Below are 20386 nucleotides of genomic sequence, written 5' to 3'. Positions count from 1 at the left end.
AGATCGGAGCTGCTTCGGCGACCTACACCATAGCTCAGGGCAATGCTGGATCCTTAACCCACTGAGTGGGGCCAGGGATCAAACCTGCAACCTCATGGTTCCTAGTCAGATTCTTTTTTGCTGCTCCACGTCGGGAACTCCCACAAACACACATTTGCAAGGAGCATGTTATATGTTGTATCCAGTCTTATAGTCTTCGTTTTTTTTTTTTTTTTGTCTTTTGTTGTTGTTGTTGTTGTTGTTGCTATTTCTTGGGCCGCTCCCGCAGCATATGGAGGTTCCCAGGCTAGGGGTTGAATCGGAGCTGTAGCCACCAGCCTACGCCAGAGCCACAGCAACTCGGGATCCGAGCCGCATCTGCAACCTACACCACAGCTCATGGCAACGCTGGATCATTAACCCACTGAGCAAGGGCAGGGACCGAACCCGCAACCTCATGGTTCCTAGTCGGATTCGTTAACCATTGAGCCATGACGGGAACTCCCGGTCTTCGTTTTTTGATTGTAGTTTTTAGTCCATTTATCTTTAATGTAATCACAGGTATAGTTGGGGTTAAATGTACTACTTTATTATGGACTTTGTATCTAATTTATTTTACATTCCTTTTTCTCTCCTTTTTTGTTTACTTTTTATTCTACTTCCCTTTTCTATTTACATGTTAAATTTGTATTCTCTTAGCAGTAATTGAGATTGCAGCCTATGTATTTGTCTTATTAACGTCTTAGGTAAATTTGTACTTGATTATTAACTGGACAGTTCGGGTCTTAGACTACTTTAATCCCAAGTACTTACCTCCTCGGTTATGTGTCATTATTATCAATATAGTAATTCTCACTGGGTATGCTCAAATTCATAAAATATTTGTATTATTATTTAGATTCTTTTCCCATATATTTACCCTTTATGTTGATCCATTACTTCCTGCATCTCCAGATTTCTGTCTAGGGCCATTTTCCTCCTATCCAGAGAACATCCTTCAGTATTTCTTTTAGTGTAGATCTGCTTCTGATATATTTCCTCAGCTTTTGTTTATTTAAAAATTGGGTTCACTTTTATTTTTGAAGGATATTTTTATTGGGTATGGTAGCACCAGATACGAGCCCCTACCTTTTGGCCTTTTAACTTTTCTAGATGTTGGCCCCCAGAATTCTCGATTGTGGTGTCCCTTTGATTCCTTCAAAGCGGGTGTGTGTGTGTGTGTGTGTGTGTTGCTGTCGTCGTGCACCTTTTCAAATTGTTCCAGTGGGAGGGTTTGTCCAGACAACCTAGTTGCCATTGTGTTGCTGGGAGCAGAAGTTCTGGAAACATTTAAAACAGCACAGGGCACATTGTCTGGACCTTAACAGATGTTGTTTGTTAGTTTTAGTTTCCAGATTTGTTTTCTTTTATTAGACTGTAAATGCTTTGAGGGCCAAGTCTTTGTCTTTATCTATTCTTATTCTTTATATTTAGCACAGGATCTGGTTGTTATTAAGCAATGGTTAAACGGCTGGCTGTGCAGTGAGCTCTTCCTTCTGTGGCTCTGCCTTCACCTCTGACCTGTGTGTGTTCCTGGGGCAGGTTTTCTCAACCTCAACACTGTTGACTTTTTTTTTTTTTAATTATACTCAAGTATAGTTGATTTGCAATGTTGTGTTAATTTCTCCTGTTGACACTTGAGTGCAATGATTCTTTACCGTGGGTTCTGTCCTCAGCGTTGTAGGATATTTTGCAGCACTCCTGGCCTTGACCCTCTAGGTATCAGTAGCAGGCTAACCGCAGCTGCAGCCACTGACGCTCTCTAGCTATTTGTAAATATCTGCTGGGGGTAACAGTGTGTCTGGTTGAGAACCACTGGGGTAACGTGTATGGTGCTTGATAAAGGCCGGCTTTGCAGTTGTGTTTCTGATGTCAAATTTCCTTGTCACTGTAGGGTTTGAGACCGCCAAATCTTTTGCCCTCCATGGAGCACACGTGATCCTGGCCTGTAGGAACATGACAAGGGCCAACGAAGCTGTGTCGCGAATTTTAGGAGAATGGGTAAGTGAGCACTTGACTAGTTTTTTTTTTTTTTTTTTTAATTTTCAAATGCACATACTGGGATAAACACATGGAGGTTTCTAGAGTGCGTAAAGTTTATTGCTCTCGGAATAATGTTTTCTTTGTTTTTAAGGTCATATTCACTTTGTTTATTTTATGAATGAAAGGACAAGCAAGCCCGTTTATAGTTCGTTGTCAGTGTCCTCTGCTTCATTAGTCAGAGGTTTGAAAACGTTTACTCACTTAGCTCATTTATTAAGAAAAATAAAATGTGGTTAACGCCTATGAATGCAACTGAGAGGTTGTTATGCTCATGGTTTTTAAGATGACAGAAGAGCAGGCTTTACCCCTGACTGTGGTTTTTCCTTTTTGCTTTCCTCTCTCTGAGCAGAGCTTGGTGCTGATGAGTCTGTGCACAAACATTTGTTGAGGGCCTTCAGTGCTCTTGGGTTTAAGGGCACAGCATCAAGTAACACAGAGTATGTGCCCTCCTGGGCTTCTAGGTGGGAGAAACAGACAATGAAGGGATAATTACATTCAATATCGAACGTAGTGTCAGCTTGTTCAAAATGCAGGGCAGGACAGTAAAGCAGACTGAGGGACCAGGTGTTGAAAATGTGGCCTACAGAGAGGGGTGGTCAACAGAGACCCCTCTAAACTGGTGAGACTTAAAAAAAAAAAAAAAAAAGGTTGAAGGAGTTCCCTTTGTGGCACAGCGGAAGTGAATCTTACTAGGAACCCTAAGGTTGCGGGTTCGATCCCTGGCCTTGCTTAGTGCGTTAAGGATCCAGCCATGAGCTGTGGTGTAGGTCACAGACAGGCTCAGATCCTGCATTGCTGTAGCTGTGGTGGAGGCCAGCAGCTGTAGCTCTGATTGGACCCCTAGCCTGGGAATGCCCATGTGCCACGGGTGTGGCCCTAAAAAGCAAAACAAACAAAAAGTGGCGACATTTCATCCAAGACCTGAATGAAGTAAAGTGGTAAACTGTGCAGATAGCTGGGGAAGTACTCTCTGCTCTTGTGCAGAGGAGGCAGGACCGTGCCTGGACGGTTCAAGGGGCAGCAGGGTATGCGAGCATGGCTGGAAGCCAGCGGATGGCAGGGGTGTTGCCGAGGGGCTCGAAGTCATTGGTGAGGAAGTCATGAGAGGGTTTGAGCCAGAGCGATGCAAGGTCATGGCTTTTTTACATTTTCAAATTACAAAAATTATTTTTAAAAAATTTTATTGGAGTATAGTTGACTTACAGGGTTGTATTAGTTTCAGGTGTATAGCAGAGTGAATCAGTTATATATATATACACACACACGTATATATCCATTCTTTTCCCCATATAGGTTATTACAGAATATTGAGTAGAATGCCCTGTGCTATACAGTAGGTCCTTGTTACTTACCTATTTTATAAACAGTAGTGTTTACCCTGCACCCCTAATTTATTCCTTCCCACCACAGTTTCCACTTGGGTTACCCTGAGATTTCAAAATCTGTGAGTTTTCTTCTGTTCTATAACTAAGTTCTTTGGTATAATTTTTATTAAATAAGTGATATCCTATAATATTTGTCTTTCTCCCTTGTATTTCACCTAGTATGATAATCTCTAGGTCCATCCATATTGCTGCAAATGGCATTATTTCATTTTTTATGGCCAAGTAATACTCCATTAAGATTTTTTTTTTTAAAAAAACATGATCACTGTGCTTTGGTGTTACGCACAGGCTGTGTTGATTCATTGCCATGTTTTCAAGGTACTCCACTGTCAAAGGTACTGGGCCTCTTAGTGTTAAGGAAAAACGGCTGTCGCCACTGTCTTTGTAGAGCTTCAGCTGAAGGTGGAAGATGGATGGACCCAAAGAAACATCAGTGTAAATGTGAAATAATGGAAAGTGGTATCAGAAAGTACACGGTTGGAGTTCCCGTCGTGGCTCAGCAGTTACCGAACCTGACTAGTATCTATGAGGACACAGGTCGATCCCAGGCCTTGCTCCGTGGGTTAAGGATCTGGTGTTGGCGTGAGCTGTGGTGTAGGTCAGAGACACAGCTTGGATCCTGTGTGGCTGTGGTGTAGGCCGGTGGGTACAGATTGGATTCAGCCGCTAGCCTGGGAGCCTCCATATGCTGCAGGTGTGGCCCTAAAATCCAAAAAAAAAAAAAAAGACAAATGGTAATACATGCATATTTGAATGTTCAAACAGGATGGGAAGTTATGAAACGAAAAGTGCCTCCCCCAATACTTTTCTTGGAAAATGTGTATCATTTATCCATTTCTTGTGTATTCTTCAAGAAAATAGTTGTATATACTAGCAAACACAACTGCGTAATGTTATGTAATTTGATTTTTCCACCTATTACTGTAGTCTTTTTTCTTTTTAATTTTTATACAATTTTTAAAGGTTACTTTCCATTTATAGTTATTACAAAATAGTAGTCGTATTCCCTGTGTTGTGCACCATGTGCTGGAGCCCATCTTACACCCGCTAATTTGTACCCCCCGCTGCCCCACCCCTGCACGCCTCCGCCTCCCCTCTGGTAACTGCTCGTTCCCTCCGTGAGAGTGCTTCTGTTAGGTTCTAGTCACTAGTTTGTTGTAGTTTTTATATTCCCATGTAAGTGGTGTCATATAGTGTTTATCTTTCTCTGACTTATTTCACTGAGCATAATGTCCTCCAAAGCCATCTGTGTTACTGCACATGGCAAAAGGTCATTCTTTTTATGGCCCAGGAGTATTCTGTGTGTGTGTGTATGTGTGTCACATGATCTTTATCCATTCATCTCCTGATGGACACTTAACATTGTTTTTGACGACAAGCACTCTTGTCTTAACGGGGCATGTGTGGACTGCTTTTAGCAACTCACTGCTTTTAGCTCTTGTTTGATACTCTGTCACATGCTTATGCTATAATGCCTCAAGAAACCACACTGCTTTTATTGAGCTCTTTAGATGAGATCAAGTGAGGAGTGGCTATGGGTGGATGACACAGGGTTTGTTTACTATTATGTAAGTCCCTTTACTATTTAAAAAGCCACTTAGGTGGTAAAGGGTTAAGCTCTTACTCTGACCTCTAGGCACCTAACAGTTCTTAAGCTTAAGTCACTGAATGCCTTTAGGTCTTTGTTCTTAAGCTTAAGTCGTTTACCAGCACTGTGACTGCTTTTCCAAGCAGGAGGATGGGATACAGTAAAGAAGGACAAGATGGAGTTTTCAAGGAAACATGTCTTGCGACGATGTATTTAACCCGTCTTTCTTGTTGGTGGACACTTAGGTGGTTGTCATTGTTCTGCAGTTCAAAGTGGAGCGTTCTTCAAGTTCAGTCTCTCTTGTTTTCATCTGAAATGGGCTTTTCAGGTTCTGCTGCGGTGAGCGTTCTTGATACGACTTTTGTGAGTACCCCGTAGGGCAGAACCTCAGGGGACTCTGAGTCTGTGGCAGGTGGATTTAAAGTTGGGGTAGCAGTTTCCAGTTGTTAGCGAGTAAGCTGTGCCTGTGTCTCTCCCCACTGTGAGTGTAGAACAGCACCTGAGGTCTAGCAGCAGAGTGTCAAACTCAGAAAATTTTGCCCATTTGGCATTTTTAGACTAGAAAAACCTAGTTCCAGTGGCCTTCCTTAACACCGTGAGAGCCATACTGGACAGTGTGTACTAACGTTCAAGCCAGTCTTGGAAGATAATGCCAGTTACTGATGGATTTTACAAGTTGGCTTCCTTTTTCCTGAGAACAGATTCCTCTGGATTTATCCCATTTAACTGTTGCTGATGTACGAGGCAGAGACCCTTGGATCTTCCCTCAGCCACTTGGTAAAGTCTCTTAGTCCTTTGGGCGGTTCTGTTTCCTCATCTCGAACGGCAAAGATGGGAAAGGATGATCTCGGAGACCCACCATTTAGTTTTTCCTTCTTGACATCTGAGCCATCACGGGGTCCCCGTAGGTCCGTTTCCAGAGACAGACTATCTCGTGGTGTAGTTCCTTCTCCTGTAGCCTAACTCGAGGCTCACCCATCAGCGCCTCCCGAAGGAAGAACGCCCCAGAGTGCTCAGTGTCGGGGACCTGAGCAGAGGAAATGGGAAGGAGGCCTGAAGCAGCGCTCCCGTGGAGTCCTAAACGTTTACGTCAGCTCACCCCTTCCGTCGTCTCTGGTCTGTTGGCTCGTGCTCTTCCAACCCGGCTGTGCCGCGTTCCTCGCTCCCCTCGATTCTGGTGGTGGCAGCTCTGACTTAGCGCCCGGGGCCGGCATGGCTGTTTCTCGCCGATGCGCCGTTACCGGAGCGCAGAGTGCGTGAGAAGCTGCGTGGAGCCCAGGTCCCCATCCTCAGTCTGTGCTGGTTGGCGTCCTCCAGGCCCTTCCCCGACTGGTGTCTGTGCAGGGATTTGACACCTCCTGCTGGTGTTGCCCGAGGTCAGTTCCATCGATGCCCGTGTTCCCTGCTACCCGCCGGCCCGAGTGTGCCCCCGTTTTATCAGGGTGCACCGCATCGCTGTCAGAGCCTGGAAGGTTCCATGACATACCAGCACACGGGGGTTCTCCCAGTGACCCAGAGGTTCTGTTGCAGCACAGGCTCACTCTGAAGTCCTGGGGCGTGTGGCTCAGTGTCGGCTCACATGTGCCAAGGCTCAGCGGCCGACCTCCCTCCGGCCCCAGGAGTGGACCCTGAGCTCCCTTCCCACCCCTTTCTTCTCTGCTTGGTCCTTGCCCGCACATTCCCAAGTTGCTGAGTCCTGGAACACTCAGATCCGCCTCGGCGCCCGCAGGACCTTACTCACACCCTCTCCCGGGTATCTGACAGCCACCATTCATTGCGTCCTTGTCATGCTCTGTGTCTGCGCAGGGCCTTGTGTATCCCGTACTTAGGAGGATGCAGACGCCCCCTCTTCTCCGTTTTACAGGGGTGTGCATGGAGTGCTCAGAGAGTGAAGTGTCTCAGCCAGAGCCACACGGCTGGCCAGTACAGAAGGGTAGGCTCCTGGTGTGTCCATCTGGTCTCCAACCCCAGAGTCCGTCTGCACCTCATGGACTGGCTTTTCTACCACGTCGGCCCTCGTGCATTTTCGTTACCTTTCAGGCTTTGCTTTAAAAATTGCTCGATGCTATTGGAGTGATTAATTTCAGGATTTCTCAGAGGAGGCTACTCCGATTTCCCTTATTTTTGGTCCTAAGCAATCCCTTTTCATTCAAGATGTCCTTGATAGACTTCTCAAGCTGCTTCTGGGGGAGATGCAGCTATTTCACAAAACACAACCTAAATAGAAACACAGTCCATATGGAGTCATGTTAGGACCTTAAGTATAATTCCTACTCCCACTAATTGCTTCATGGGGAAGTGCCCTCCTGCCGAGAAGTTTGAGATGCTCCAGAGTTAGAAATAAGAGAAGCATTGAAAACAATTAAAATTGGATAACATGGACGGAGCAGAAGTGAACTCCCCTCTTAAAAGGCCGATCCATTTAGCATAATTAAAAAAGGAGGCAGGGTGGGGAGGCCCGTGGGGCCGCCTGTGATAGTTAAGCTTCGTGTCTCTGGACACGGGGTCCCTGCCCGAGTTGTTGAGCATGCCCTGTTTGAGGTCTGCCTCCTTCATGGCCTGGAGAGGATTACTGACCAGTGTCCCTTACCTCATTTTCTCCTGGGTATTTCAGGGACCCCAAATATCAGGCTGAGCAGGAAGTTTTATCTTCCTGTTCTTAGGATGGAGCAGATTCTCTTGTACTCAGCACACCATCTATACAGACTCCACTTGGGTTCTCTGGGATGCTGACAGGTGTATCTGGATCCCTGCAGTGCTGGGGGTTTTTGTTCCTTTACTCACCAGGTACTTAGCAGAGTGGAGTTTTGCTGCTCTGTATTTATGGGGCTGCGGCATACCCCACATTCCACCCCAAGATCTGCGGACCTCCGAGGGGCACTGATGAGCTATCGGAATGCATTTACTAAACATCCCGATGAAGAGCTCTTGCCCATGGGGCTCCCCCTTCCTCCGACTCTCACTTTATTAGAGTTTCTAAATCTCAGGTTTCTAAAACTTTAGATCCCGAACTTCTCCTTGTGGGGAGGAAGGGGGTTGACGAGAGCTGGAGCAGCTGGGCCCGAAGTCACCCAGCTCCCTGCCACTCGTGTGCAGGAGGAAAGGGACAGGGCCGTGGCTGGTGCAGAAGGGAGTTAGAGGGGAGGGGTTCTCCCGGACTGTCTCACTTGTGCCAGGCCCTTCCCTGTAGTACTTTTCATTTCAAGAGTGACACAGGCAGTGTCGGGGAGCTCGCCTGTGGAGGTGCCCACTGGGGAATCTTCTGGGCCTTGAGCATCCACCGGCGACTGAGATAATCTGTGAGGTGGGCAGGCTGGGCTGGTGTGGCGACAGGGGCTGATGGCCTCCCCCGACTTCTGACTCCCCAGGGCGCAGCTTGGTTCCATCCCCCCATCAGAGGGGAGAAGTTACCCGAGCATGTTGAGTTTGGTGAGAAGGTTTGGTCCCCGAGAAATGTTTTGAGCCCAGACTTTCCTGCCTTGTCTTTTTATTTGGCCTAGACTTGAAGTCTGCCTAGAGACTGGGTGGGCTAAATGGCACGGTAGGAGAGGGTAGCAGGGATCTGGCTCATCTGCTCTTGCCTTTTCCTGGGTATCTCTGTCCAGGGTTTCCAGGTCTGGAGAGGGCAGGCTGGGTGGTCTTCAAGATCCTTCCAGGGCCCGTGTCTTTTGGGAAGACAGGCCATCTCCAGTTGATAACTGCTGCTCCTGTATATGCCACATTCTACTGGTGAAGATTAGAAGCGGATGACGCTCTAAGACCTTGGGCAAATTTCTTCTCTAAAGCTTCATTCTTTTCACCTGTAAAATCCACATACTCACGTCTGTCCCAGGAGATAGAGGTTCCTATGGGTATGAAGGCGTTGACTGTACGTGTATTTAACACATTGCTGAGGATGCATTGTGTTCAATTAAATGTTAGCTGCTGCTATTAATGATAATAATAATTTCTTATTCCTACATGGAAATGCAAAGTGATCCTTGCTTTTCTTAACCTCTCCAAGTGGCTGAAAGGGGAGCGGTAGGGGGAGGATGTTTATCAGCATGATTCAGATGGAGTTGCAATGAATTCTTTTTCCGTCTTCATATGTCTGGACTCCTACGTTTTAATAGATGTGTGTTTAGTTTCTTGATTAGTATTTTCCAGTGGAGCTCATATTAGCACTCAACTGTCATTTGAAAAGCCATCTTAATTATTTATGTGATTGCTTTTTCTTTTGTATTTACGAAGAAATACACTTTGCATATATTTAGGAAAGATGATTAAGGGATCAGTCATCAGGAACAGCAAGCAATGGTTTATATCAAAATGGTTATTGAGAAAGCAGAGAGATGAGGGGTAAGAGAAGAGATTTATTAGTCAGAGCTAATGGAATATGCATGTGTTAGGGAGAGAGCGCATGCTCGGCTGATTGTAGCCCCACAGTCTGATGCTGGAGAGAGTGAAGTGTTGTAATTATTCCAGTTTTCAATAGAGCCGACACCAGGTCTATCTGTCTAGTGTGAGCGAAGGCGAATGGAACGCTGACAGTAGGATGTCATTTTGCAGCCTCATTGATAAGCATCAGAAATAGTGATTTCCCTGTTATTTTCAGATAAGGACTTCTTGGTACCAGCCATTGTATTAGGCACCTGGGTTTGGCTCTTGGCTGTGTTTTCATAGACACCGACACCCCGTTTTCATGACATGATATTAAGGAGTGATGGGCTCGGATGCTGAGTAATAAATGGCTTGTACTTTTAAGAGCCACTGGAGAAATCCATCTACTTTTTGGCTCCCTCCATCCACTCGGTGACTTTATGATCGTGAGTGGCTTTGGTGTTTGTGGCAATTTCTCCCATTCTCCTTTGATAATAAAAGCTTAAATCCCATAATTTGCCGTAACCGATCGAAGTCCTTAGGTGCAGTGCCTTTTGCTATGTGATATGTGAGTAATGGGGGGAGGCAGGCAGCACATGGGCTGGGTAATTTACAAGCCTGACGCCTGTCTAAGCTGGTGCCTTGACTTGGAAAAGACGATTGTTATTTATTCACCACATCCCGGATTGTAAGGCCCATCCCCATTGTTTTGAATGATCTTTAGCTAAACAAAAATGTAAAAACTTAATATTATTAATAGTTACAGATTGTTGGGAAAAGTTCATCCTACGTCAGTTGCTGGATTTGTTCCTCATTTCTTTGCTTTAAAAATTGTTTTTATGGATAGTATTGGACTTGCAATAAATAAAGCATGGTATAAACAAGTCTGCGAACCAGCAAGAACTATATAAACCACTTGCTTTAATCAACAAGCGAGCACATCTCCCCCCCCACACACACACACATGCATAAAGGAGTCTAGAGTTCTCCCTTGGGAGGTTTCTGTTTCTATTCACATGATGGCCTGTGATCACCGTCAGCTGCAGGTGTGGTTGGAAAGTCATGGCTGTCTCTGTACTGGGCACTCTGCTTATTAGCGTTTAGCAGTAAGATATATATGTATTTTTTTTTGGTCTTTTTAGGGCACCCGCAGCATATGGACGTTCCCAGGCTACAGTTCAAATTGGAGCTGTACTTGCTGGCCTACACCACAGCCACACAGCAATGCAGGATCCGAGCCACATCTGCGACCTATACCACAGCTCACAGCAACGCTGGATCCTTAACGCATCTGAACAAGGCCAGGGATCGAACCCGCTTCCTCATGGATACCAGTTAGATGCGTTTCCCCCCGTGCTACAATGGGAACTCCCAGCAGTGAAATATTGATGCTAAGTGTTAAACCCATCTTGCAGCTGAGGCATTGGAGGCTGGAAGGGGGAAGGGCTTTGCCTCGCCGCACGCAGCTGGGACCTATGGGTAGACCTCAGATTGAGGCCGTAGCTCCTGACCATGAAGCCATCTTGTTACTCGGTCCAAAATTAGGGGTGTGTGTTGTTTCAGAGGACTGGCCTGTCTTTTTCAAGGACTAAGCCAAGGCGTGTCATCCTAGAGGCTGGTGTGTTTCTCTGTCCGTGACGTGAGGGGCCCTGTGGGTCCCTGGGAAGGGGCGTCCTGCGCAGTGTTGTACCCCAGCAGAGCTGAGGAACCTCACCGCCCCAAGAGGTGTTGCTCCCAGGTCCCTTTTCAAGTGGAATGTAGTGTATTTACTGTTGCACTGAAGATGCCTCTTTGACCTTTCTTGTCATAGGCTCCGGAAAGATTCTTTATCAGAAAATAAATTATTCATCCTTCTCCTAGACATCATCGGCTGCTAAAACATTCTGAGTTTTCTCTGTCTCCAGAATGCCTAAAACATGTGATGGGCACTCCTCTAAGTTTTCCATTTCATTTCTCGTTCAGAGAATTTTGCATCGCCTTAGTCTTGTGTGTTACTCGTTGTCTTTGATCACCGTCTCCATGTCTTCCTTTTGTGTGTGTGTGTGTGTTTCACTCAGTCTTGAATATTTCAAATTTTAAATCCATTAAAACCTTTGCCTAACAAGGGCCGTGATTTACTGCAGAGTTTTGAAGAGTGAAAGTCTCGCGCAGACGGAGAGCTGCAAGACACGCCCAATCATGTGAAGCCCAGCGCAGCTGCATCCTTTCGTTACCATGGGGCCCCCCCCAAGTTCTTGTTAAGCAATTTTGACATGGTTTGAAGAGATGGATTTCATCTTTAGACGGTGTTCAGCCAGTGGACGAAAGTCTGCTTCTGGCCTCTATTTAGGCACCATTATTTAAGCAGAAAAAAGTACGCTTGAGACCGCTTTCCCTATTTACTGTGGGGCGTTTACAGAGAGGCTTGGACAAAGCAGGTGTTAGATTAAACTGAGAGGAAATGCAGTCCTTGTACCCATAAAACCTTCTGTGTGAGGACAAGTTGCCGTCTGTAAGCGAGGCAGCTGGTCTCTGAACGGGGCAGCACACACCATGATAGGTTATGTTGAACATGTCTTTAAAATAGAGTAAGTTTTGGAGTTCCCATCGTGGTTCCGTGGAAGCAAATCTGACTAGTATCCATGAGGGCAGGTTTGATCCCTGTGGGTTAAGGATCCGGTGTTGCCTGAGCTGTGGTGTAGGTCTCAGACTCGGGGCTCCGATCTGACCTTGCTGTGGTGTAGGCCAGTGGCTACAGCTCTGATTCGACCCCTAGCCTGGGAACTTCCATATGCCATGCGTGTGGCTCCAAAAAGACAAAAAAGTAGAAAAAATAAAATAGGGTAAGTTTTAATTTCTAGGGAGGCAGCCTGGAGTAGAGGGCACCCCCGCTCTGGAGTCACACGGACCTGGGATTGAGTCCTGGTTCAAGCACATGCTCGGTGGGTACCCATGGGCGTATTCCGTTATGTTGTTGATTTATTTGCCTGCAGAATGAGAACGGCGCTAATACTGGCTCTCAGGGTTCATCAGGATGAACCGAAGTAATGCACATACTCTCTTGTCCAGAGCCTGGCACAAAACAAAGGTGCAGGAAAAAATGGTCGTATCAGGAGAGGCAAACTTGTTCAACACGGATCCCTGAATTAGATAACTGCCCTCAGAAATCTTGTTAGAAAATGTGTTTCCTCTTATCGCCTGCTCTCTCTCTCTTTTTCAAGTAAATGATCAGAGTCCTAGGAAAGAGCCAGGCCTCTCTTCATCTGCCCAGCAGTGTGTCAGGTGATGCTGACCTGCGCTGAGGCGAGGGGCGGGAGGTGGCTGTCCGTGTCCCCGGTGTCCACATCCAGGTTCGGAGCTGGCTGGAGTTGACCGAGGCCGGCGCTAGTGCGGAGAGAAGTGGAGCTGGCAGGACCAACTCTGGGGGCTGACGTGTGCCTGGAGAAAGTGGCTATGAGCTTTACAGTCACGGCTTTGGGCAGGCCTCCCTTTCAGAGGTGGGTCTGACTCCGCCCCTTGAGTGTGGGCGGGGCTTAGTGACGCCCCTCAGGAATAGAAGGTGGGGAAATGATGGCCAGAGGCTTCCCGATGGGTCCTGAAAGGCTGGTGGCCTCCTTGCTTGCTGTCCCGGATCCCTGACTCTGGGGGCAGCCAGCGGCCATGCCGGGAGGGTGCTCAAGCATCTCTGTGGAGAGGCCCACCCACGTCCCCAGCCCCTCGAGGGGGTCCTCTTGGGTCTCCGACCTCGTCAAGCCTTGCAGAGACCTCGTCAGAGACCTCGGGTCAGAACCATTCAAACTCCTGACCTAGAGAAGCTCGATGATAAATGAACTGCTGCTGTTTTTAGCCCCTGCACTCTGGGGAGAGTTGTTGCAGGGCAGTGGGTAACGGAGAACAGGGGTTGTGGCCTCGGGGAGAAGGGTCTCCGAGAGCAGCTGCAGAGTGAGTTCAAAGGTCAAGACGTGAGGACTCGCCCAGTGAGTGCCTCTAAGTGTAAGGAGTGTAAGGACGCTTTTTTTTTTTCTTTTTAGGGCCACACCAGCAGCACATGGAAGGTCTCAGGCTAGGGGTTGAATCAGAGCTGTGGCTGCCAGCCTGTGCCACAGCCACAGCCACACCGGATTTGAGCTGAATCTGCAACCTACACTACAGCTCATGGCAACGCCGGATCCTTAACCGACTGAGTGAGGTCAAGGATCCAGGCCGAGTCCTCATGGATACTAGTCAGGTTCCTTACCGCCGAGCCAAAATGGGAACTCCTAAGTGCAAGGACTGTTAAGTTCTTGGGGTGACATACGCCACCCAGATCTCCTTGTGCGACCTCCGCCCGACACGCAGCCCGCTTACACAGCATCCTTGAACAGAGCTCACCTGGCTTTGGCTTAAAGGCTTCCAGGGGCGGGTAAGTGCCTCCCTCCCAAGGCAGCCCATCCCATTTCTACTTGGCTTTTCATTGGAAAGTTCTCCCTTACACTGAAGGCAGAATCTTCCTCCAGGTGCCTGCTTCCCACTGGCCCTGGTTTTGCTCCCTGAGTTCCGCTGGGCTGCCTTCTCATGAGAACCCAGCTAGCCCTCCCATCTCTCAGATTCCCTAAGGAGTAAATTCAAAGTTATGTTGAAGACCTCAGATTACTAAGCGTTGGCAGCGAGGCTGGCCCCTCTCATTTCCTTCCAGCCTCTGTCCCTCTTTTGTGCTGGAGTTGGGGATGCATGTGGTGAGGCTTGGCAGCTGGGGAGAACCTGTCTGTAGGTGCCAGGTGTAAAGCCCAGACTGACTGTGCCTTCCCTGGAGGTAACGCATCAGTGTGAGCACAGTGCACAGTCTCCCTGTAAGTGACCGAAGAGCCCTGCCCTCGTTTCCCTGGCCATTCCCAGGTTTAAATTGTTCCAACCACAATGTGATCAGTAAACTGGGTAGCTGGGAGAAACTTCCAGGCGTCTTTGTAATGGCTTTATTGTTGTTTATTGAGAGGGACTAATTAACTTTGATTATTGCACTAATATTATGGCACTTTGACAGCCCTTCAGATTTATGACTCTGGGAAAAATAAACAAATGAAATGCAGGTGCTGGAGCAGAAAGAATAAGTTATTACTGAACTTTAATTACTTGAAATGTGTAGCCAGGAGAGAATTGGTTGATGAATTACAGGATGCTTAAAATCTACATCAAATTGTAAGGAATATGCAGACAGAAATGGAAAGGAGGGGGGGCTGAGGGTGCTGTCTTCAAGGCAGCAAAGGATAGGGCACATCTGTGATGATCAGAATAGTGTTTCATTGATTAATCCTTTTACCCAACGGGGCAGAAATTTACACGGTGCCGTTCAAAGTGTGGGCCCTGACCCACACTGTCAGCATCACCTGAGAACTTGTTAGAAATGCAAATTCTTGGGCCCCACCTCAGAGCTGCCGGATCGGGATTTCTGGAGGTGGAGCCCAGCGATGATCTGCCCATCCAGGAGATGGTGAGGTACCACTTTCTTATTCTCATGCTGTTGATTTAAAGAAAAAAAATTTTTTTTAAGACCTCACTCCTGACATATGGAAGTTCCCAGGCTTCGGGTCGAATCGGAGCTACAGCTGCCAGCCTACGCCACAGCCACAGCAATGCAGGATCTGAGCAGTGTTTGCCGACCTACACCACAGCTTTCAAAGCAGTGCTGGATCCTCAACCCACTGAGCAAGGCCAGGGATCGAACCCGCAACCTCGTGGTTACTAGTAGGCTTTGTTTCTATTGTGCCACAATGGGAACTCCCTATTGATTTTTTTTTTTTTTTTAATTAAAAGGGCAGGTACGGATTTTTACTTGCGCCTACAAAAATCAAGTGTTCTCACAGCTTTTTTCGCCACCTAGCCCTGAGGTTTTGAGACCGTTTAAAAAAATTGTGCAAATATTTAGTACACATTTCCCTCGTGTTGTGTGTAGTGGGTGCTAATAAGAGTTTAGACCATTGCCATGGTCCTCGAGGACGGTACACGTGAGGTGACACCCTCCGACTGTAGCCCCTGCTTGGACCCCGCAAGTGTGGGAAGAGTGGTGGTCTTAGGACTCGGGAACGAGGCTTTGCCCACGTGCTTTGAAGCAGGTTCCTTGAAGAAGGCAGTATTGGCAGGCGGCATATGCAGCCCCGAAGGCCAGGAAAGCACATCCTGGGAACGGTGAATGCTCTGGTTGGGATGCACTGGCGTGGGGGCTGGAGGCCAGAAGCTGCCCTTTGAAGCCAGGTCATTCAAGAGCTTGGATGCCATTCTTCAGGGAGAATGGGCTTCCTTCTCCAGCTCCTGGCAGCCATGCAGGCCTCCCAGCGGGAGCGATGCTGTCCACACACAGTGATGCAGAAAGACATATGTTCAGGCCGAACCAGAGGGAGTGCAGAGACCCGGAGAGACCGTCAGCCATGCCCTGGGTCACCGGTGGTTAAAGTGGTAGCTCGGAGTGGAAAGGCTGGGAAGAATGCTGGATATACTTGCTTCTCACATTCAGGGAAAACTTTTAAATCTGTCAAGTGAGTCCCAGAGGATAGAGATAATCATTCCTTCCAGTACCTCGTGCTCTGAGGACCTTTAATAGACCGTGGGGAAACGCCTTCCTCACTCTTAGAAACACTGTGAAAGCAGGGAATCGTGTTTGCTTGGCTGCAGCTCTTGCTCAGGTGTAGGGGGATGGTGTACGGGTCAACCAGACAATGCTGAGGGTCCCGGGAGGGCTGCTTACTGATCATACAGGAGAATAGCTGTCACCCAGGAGAGGAACTGTGACATCTGAGCAAGCCTCCCAGGTGCAGTTACTCCAGCACCCGGGCCAGGCCACCCGTGAGGGGCTGGGCCAGCTTCCCATGAGGCCCATTGGAGCCTCGAACCTGCCTTCATCCCTACAATTCTGGGTTGTCTCTGAATTTTTCCTTTAAAGACTTGCTTTATTTTTAAAAATTTTTATTTTTTCCATTATAGCTGGTTTATAGTATTCTGTCAATTTTCTACTGTACAGCAAAGTGACCCAGTCACCCAAGCATATATCCATTCTTTTTCTCACATTATCCTCTATCATGTTCCAAAATAAGGGACTAGATACAGTTCCCTCTGCCGTACGGCAGGATCTCATTGCTTGTCCACTCCAAAGGCAAGAGTTTGCATCTGTTAACCCCAGACTCCCAGTCCATCCCACTCCCTCCCCCTCCCCCCTGGCAACCACAAGTCTGTTCTCCTCTTTTCTGTGGAAAGGTTCATTTGTGCCATATATTAAATTCCACATATAAGTGATATCATATGGTATTTGTCTTTCTCTTTCTGACTTAGTTCACTCAGTATGGGGGTCTCTAGTTCCATCCATGTTGCTGCAAATGGCATTATTTTGTTCTTTTTGATGGCTGAGTAGTATTCCATTGTGTATGTATACCATATCTTCTTAATCCATTCATCTGTCATTGGACATTTAGGTTGTGAATAGTGCTGCATTGAACATAGGCTATTGTGAATAGTGCTGCATTGAACATAGGGATGCATGTGTCCTTTTCAAGGAAAGTTTTGTCTAGATCGATACCCAAGAGAGGGATTGGTGGGTCTTATGGTAGTTCTATGTGTAGTTTTCTTAGGTACCTCCGTACTGTTTTCCGTTGTGGTTGCAGTGATTTACATTCCCACCAGCAGTGGAGGAGGGTTCCCCTTTCTCCATACCCTCTCTAGCATGTGTTGTTTGTGTACCAGACTTGCTCTTTTTCTTCCCAAAAGAACCTGACCAGCCTCCAGTCCAAGAGTGTCTCTTCCTTGGACAGTTGCCAAAGTAACTGCGACTCCAGATCTTTCTTGTCAAGCCACCTGCGAAGCTTTTATTTCAGAGACTCTTCCTCTCTTGTGACTTCTCCCACTGCCTGGAGCCTTCCAGACACCCCTGCCCGCCGTGCTTATGGATAGTGCGTGTTCTTGAACAGGGGTGTGTTTTTGATGGTAGTCTGAGCCAGACCCTTCCAACGGCAGTACCCCCGGAAGCCCTACCGTGCCCTGCAGGGTCACGGGAGAGTCGCCTTCTGTTTGGGATGGTTCACGGCTTGTCTGGTCTGGGAGTGTGGGTAACTGAGAGCTGGTCACATGTTTAGTTTCAGCGCTTGGCACCTTTGCAGTTTTGGAGGTGATGCAGAGGCGCCTGGTAGTGATGTTGGTGATCAGAGTGGTGTGGCAAGGTTGAGCAGACCTGCCAGCACCGACAGTCTCGGGAGCCCTCAAAGAAAAGCAGAAGTAATCACACATTTCTTTAAGGTGTACATGAAAAAACTAAAGTTCCTTTTAGTCCTCTATGATCCATGGGCTTTGGCAAGACTCTTAGCCATTACTTTTCAGAGAATGCAGCAAAGACATGAGCCAGTTTACACGGGAAGGATATAATGGAAAATTCAGATAGGAAATAGGTCGTTTGTCTTTTTAGGGAGAGCTTTGAATTACAGGATCCCCTTTGGCTATACTGCGGCTATAAAAACAGTAACATTGGGGATTGGACAGGGCTTTTTGAGATCATCCAGTTTAACTTGCCTGCTTAACAGGTGGGTGAACTGAGGCCCAGAGAGGTAACTGATGCATCCAGTGTTACTTCTGCAGTTACACCTGCTTTTGAGACAAACTGTCTTACTTCCCATTTGCCTATTGTGAGGAAATATTCTTTTTTTTTTTTTTTTTTTAAGAACATAGCGTTGCCTGTAAGAGAGGAATATAAGCACCTAACACTTCATGCTCACTTAGGTGGGTTAATCCTCATTCTTCCTTCCATGATGATAATAAAGTAGTGGTAGGTGGCATTGTGAGCTGGTTCCGGTGTGAAACACTTTAAATGCCTTAATTCAGTTCATTTTTATGACAGCTCTGTGAGGGTAGCTGATGTGACGACTCCTATTTTCAGGTGATCCTAGGCACAGGAAAGTTTAGGACCTTGTCCAAGCTCACACAGCCAATGAGCAGAAGAGAGGAAACGCTGTAGGAGCACAAAGGCCTTGCCCGTTGTGTTCCTTGGGGCCTCTCCCCAGTGTGTGGCCAAGTGCCCGGTCAGTAGGAGGAACTGAGTGAATAGTTGTTGAATGACTGACTGAGGTACAGCATGGTTGACAGTCGAGTCTTGGGGCTGATAACCCGGGCGGCCCTATCCTACCACTGGGAGGAGGGAGAGCTTGGTTTGTTTTTGGAACCAGATGATTATCCTGGAGTACTGAGCTGTGTACTAAATTGATTTTCACACTGGTGCTGCTGAAGTGCCTCCAGTTCTCCATCCGCGTGCTGGCTTGTGGCTGATGGGCTTATAGTCTGTGGAATGTGGCTTTAAGCACATTGCCTCCCAGTTGTGTCTCTCTCTCTCTCTCTTTTTGTGTTTTTTTTTAACGGCTGCACCCCGTGGCATATGGAAGTGCCTGGGGCCAGGAGTCGAATCCCAGCCGCAGCTGTAACCTACAGCGCAGCTCTGGTAATGCTGGATCCCTAACCCACTGTACTGGGCCAAGGATCAAACATGCACCTCTGCAGCAACCCAGGCCACTACAGTTGGGTTCTTAACCCACTGTGCCACGGCAGGAGCTCTGCCTCCCATTTCTTCACAAATCACAGGTCCTGGTTTGGGCCTTCTCAGCCGGCAAGCTTCCCACGCTGTTGTGGAGAAGTCGGTTGGCTGCGGGGAGAAGCCCACTCACAAAGCAGCTTGGTTCAGAAGGACAGATCAGCTGGAAAGACGGGGCCCAAGAGTGGAGGGGAGTCCTGGATGCGTCAGGCACTCCTGGATGCATCAGGGGCCTTCTGGTCTTTACTTGCAGAGTGTGTGTGATGGAGAGAGAGAAGGTTGACCAGGGATCAGTTACTCCTTTAAAAATTGAAAGACCTCCAATGATGCTAGTAAGGCCTTCGGAGGTAAACACAGACACCTCCTTGTTTCCTATTACTTAGGTCGGAAAACCTAAGGCGTTGGGGTTGGCTGTGCTTCTCACAAAGCCCTTTCAGTTAATAGGCAGTTGTCCTGAAGGCTGTCAAGACAGATGTAGAGAAAGATAGAAGAGCTAGAGAGAGAGAAAGAGGGGAGCCAGGGGGTGGGTGGGGTGGGGGACCTATGTACAGAGGGGACACATGCATGCGCGCGCGCGCACACACACACACACACACACACACACACACACACACACACACACACACACACACGGGAGAGGGAGGAAGACTTAGAGGAGGGACAGAGATCAAGGCAGCACACCCACACACACAGACGTACACCCCTCTCAGAGAGAGAGGACCACTCCTGGGAGTGTTTCTGTGGAGCTGTTTAGTGCCAGCTTCTGCACGATGGGTTTGATCACTGTTTCCAGTGCTCTCTGATCATTTCTTGCTTAGAAAGAAGGAAATTAGAATTGTTGAGCTATGATTTGTTTTAATCAGAAAGAAATTGTCTAACATAAATCTCCCCGTGAGTGCTGGAAAAGCCCTAAAGCGGCCAGGGAAAAAAATATCAATACTTTGCAAAGGAGGAATGATTGTTCCAATTCGTGGCTTAATTGACTTTAAGCCTTAATGAAACTCAGGCCGGAGCGGGCGGCGCGCCCTTGGTGGTGGCCAGTGAAATCTACACGGGGGAGGGGAATTTAGGGTGGTGATTTGGTTCTTTGCTGTTGATGCAATTTTCTAATTGAGTGGGGCTACCTAATACCAGACGGTGATTTTTTTTCCTATGAAGAGAGTACATTTTTTTTCTAACACAGTAATTTATTTTAAATTACAGCTTTTTCTATTAGAAGCATTCATTTATGTAAGATTACCTTTCCTCAAGTGAAATTTCACTGATGCTGTATTATTAAATATAGATTTTTTAAAAAAAAGATAGTATGTATTTTAAATTCATAAGTGGACAAACTGGGCTTTTATATAAAGACTTATTTGAGAAGAGCGAACAGCCCACCTGATCAGCATGATGGCTATTGGAAAAGATTCGTTTAGCCATAGTGCCAGGATCTTCTTGGGAAGGGATGCTAAAACGTGCTTACTTGATCAGTCTGAA

At 47.3% G+C, this 20386-nt stretch overlaps 1 protein-coding gene across 1 annotated transcript in view; it reads left to right on the top strand.

Annotated features, from left to right (window-relative positions):
- The window catches only part of WWOX (WW domain containing oxidoreductase), a 957466-nt gene that overhangs the window by 53955 nt on the left and 883125 nt on the right, over positions 1 to 20386 (top strand). The window contains exon 5 of the mRNA XM_047790837.1: positions 1913 to 2019. Coding sequence (XP_047646793.1) covers positions 1913 to 2019 — 107 coding nt within the window. The remainder of the gene's footprint in view (positions 1 to 1912; positions 2020 to 20386) is intronic.

Source organism: Phacochoerus africanus, chromosome 8 (assembly GCF_016906955.1).
Source record: "Phacochoerus africanus isolate WHEZ1 chromosome 8, ROS_Pafr_v1, whole genome shotgun sequence".
Taxonomy (NCBI): Eukaryota; Metazoa; Chordata; class Mammalia; order Artiodactyla; family Suidae; genus Phacochoerus; species Phacochoerus africanus.
This window is presented reverse-complemented; position numbering and strand designations above follow the sequence as displayed.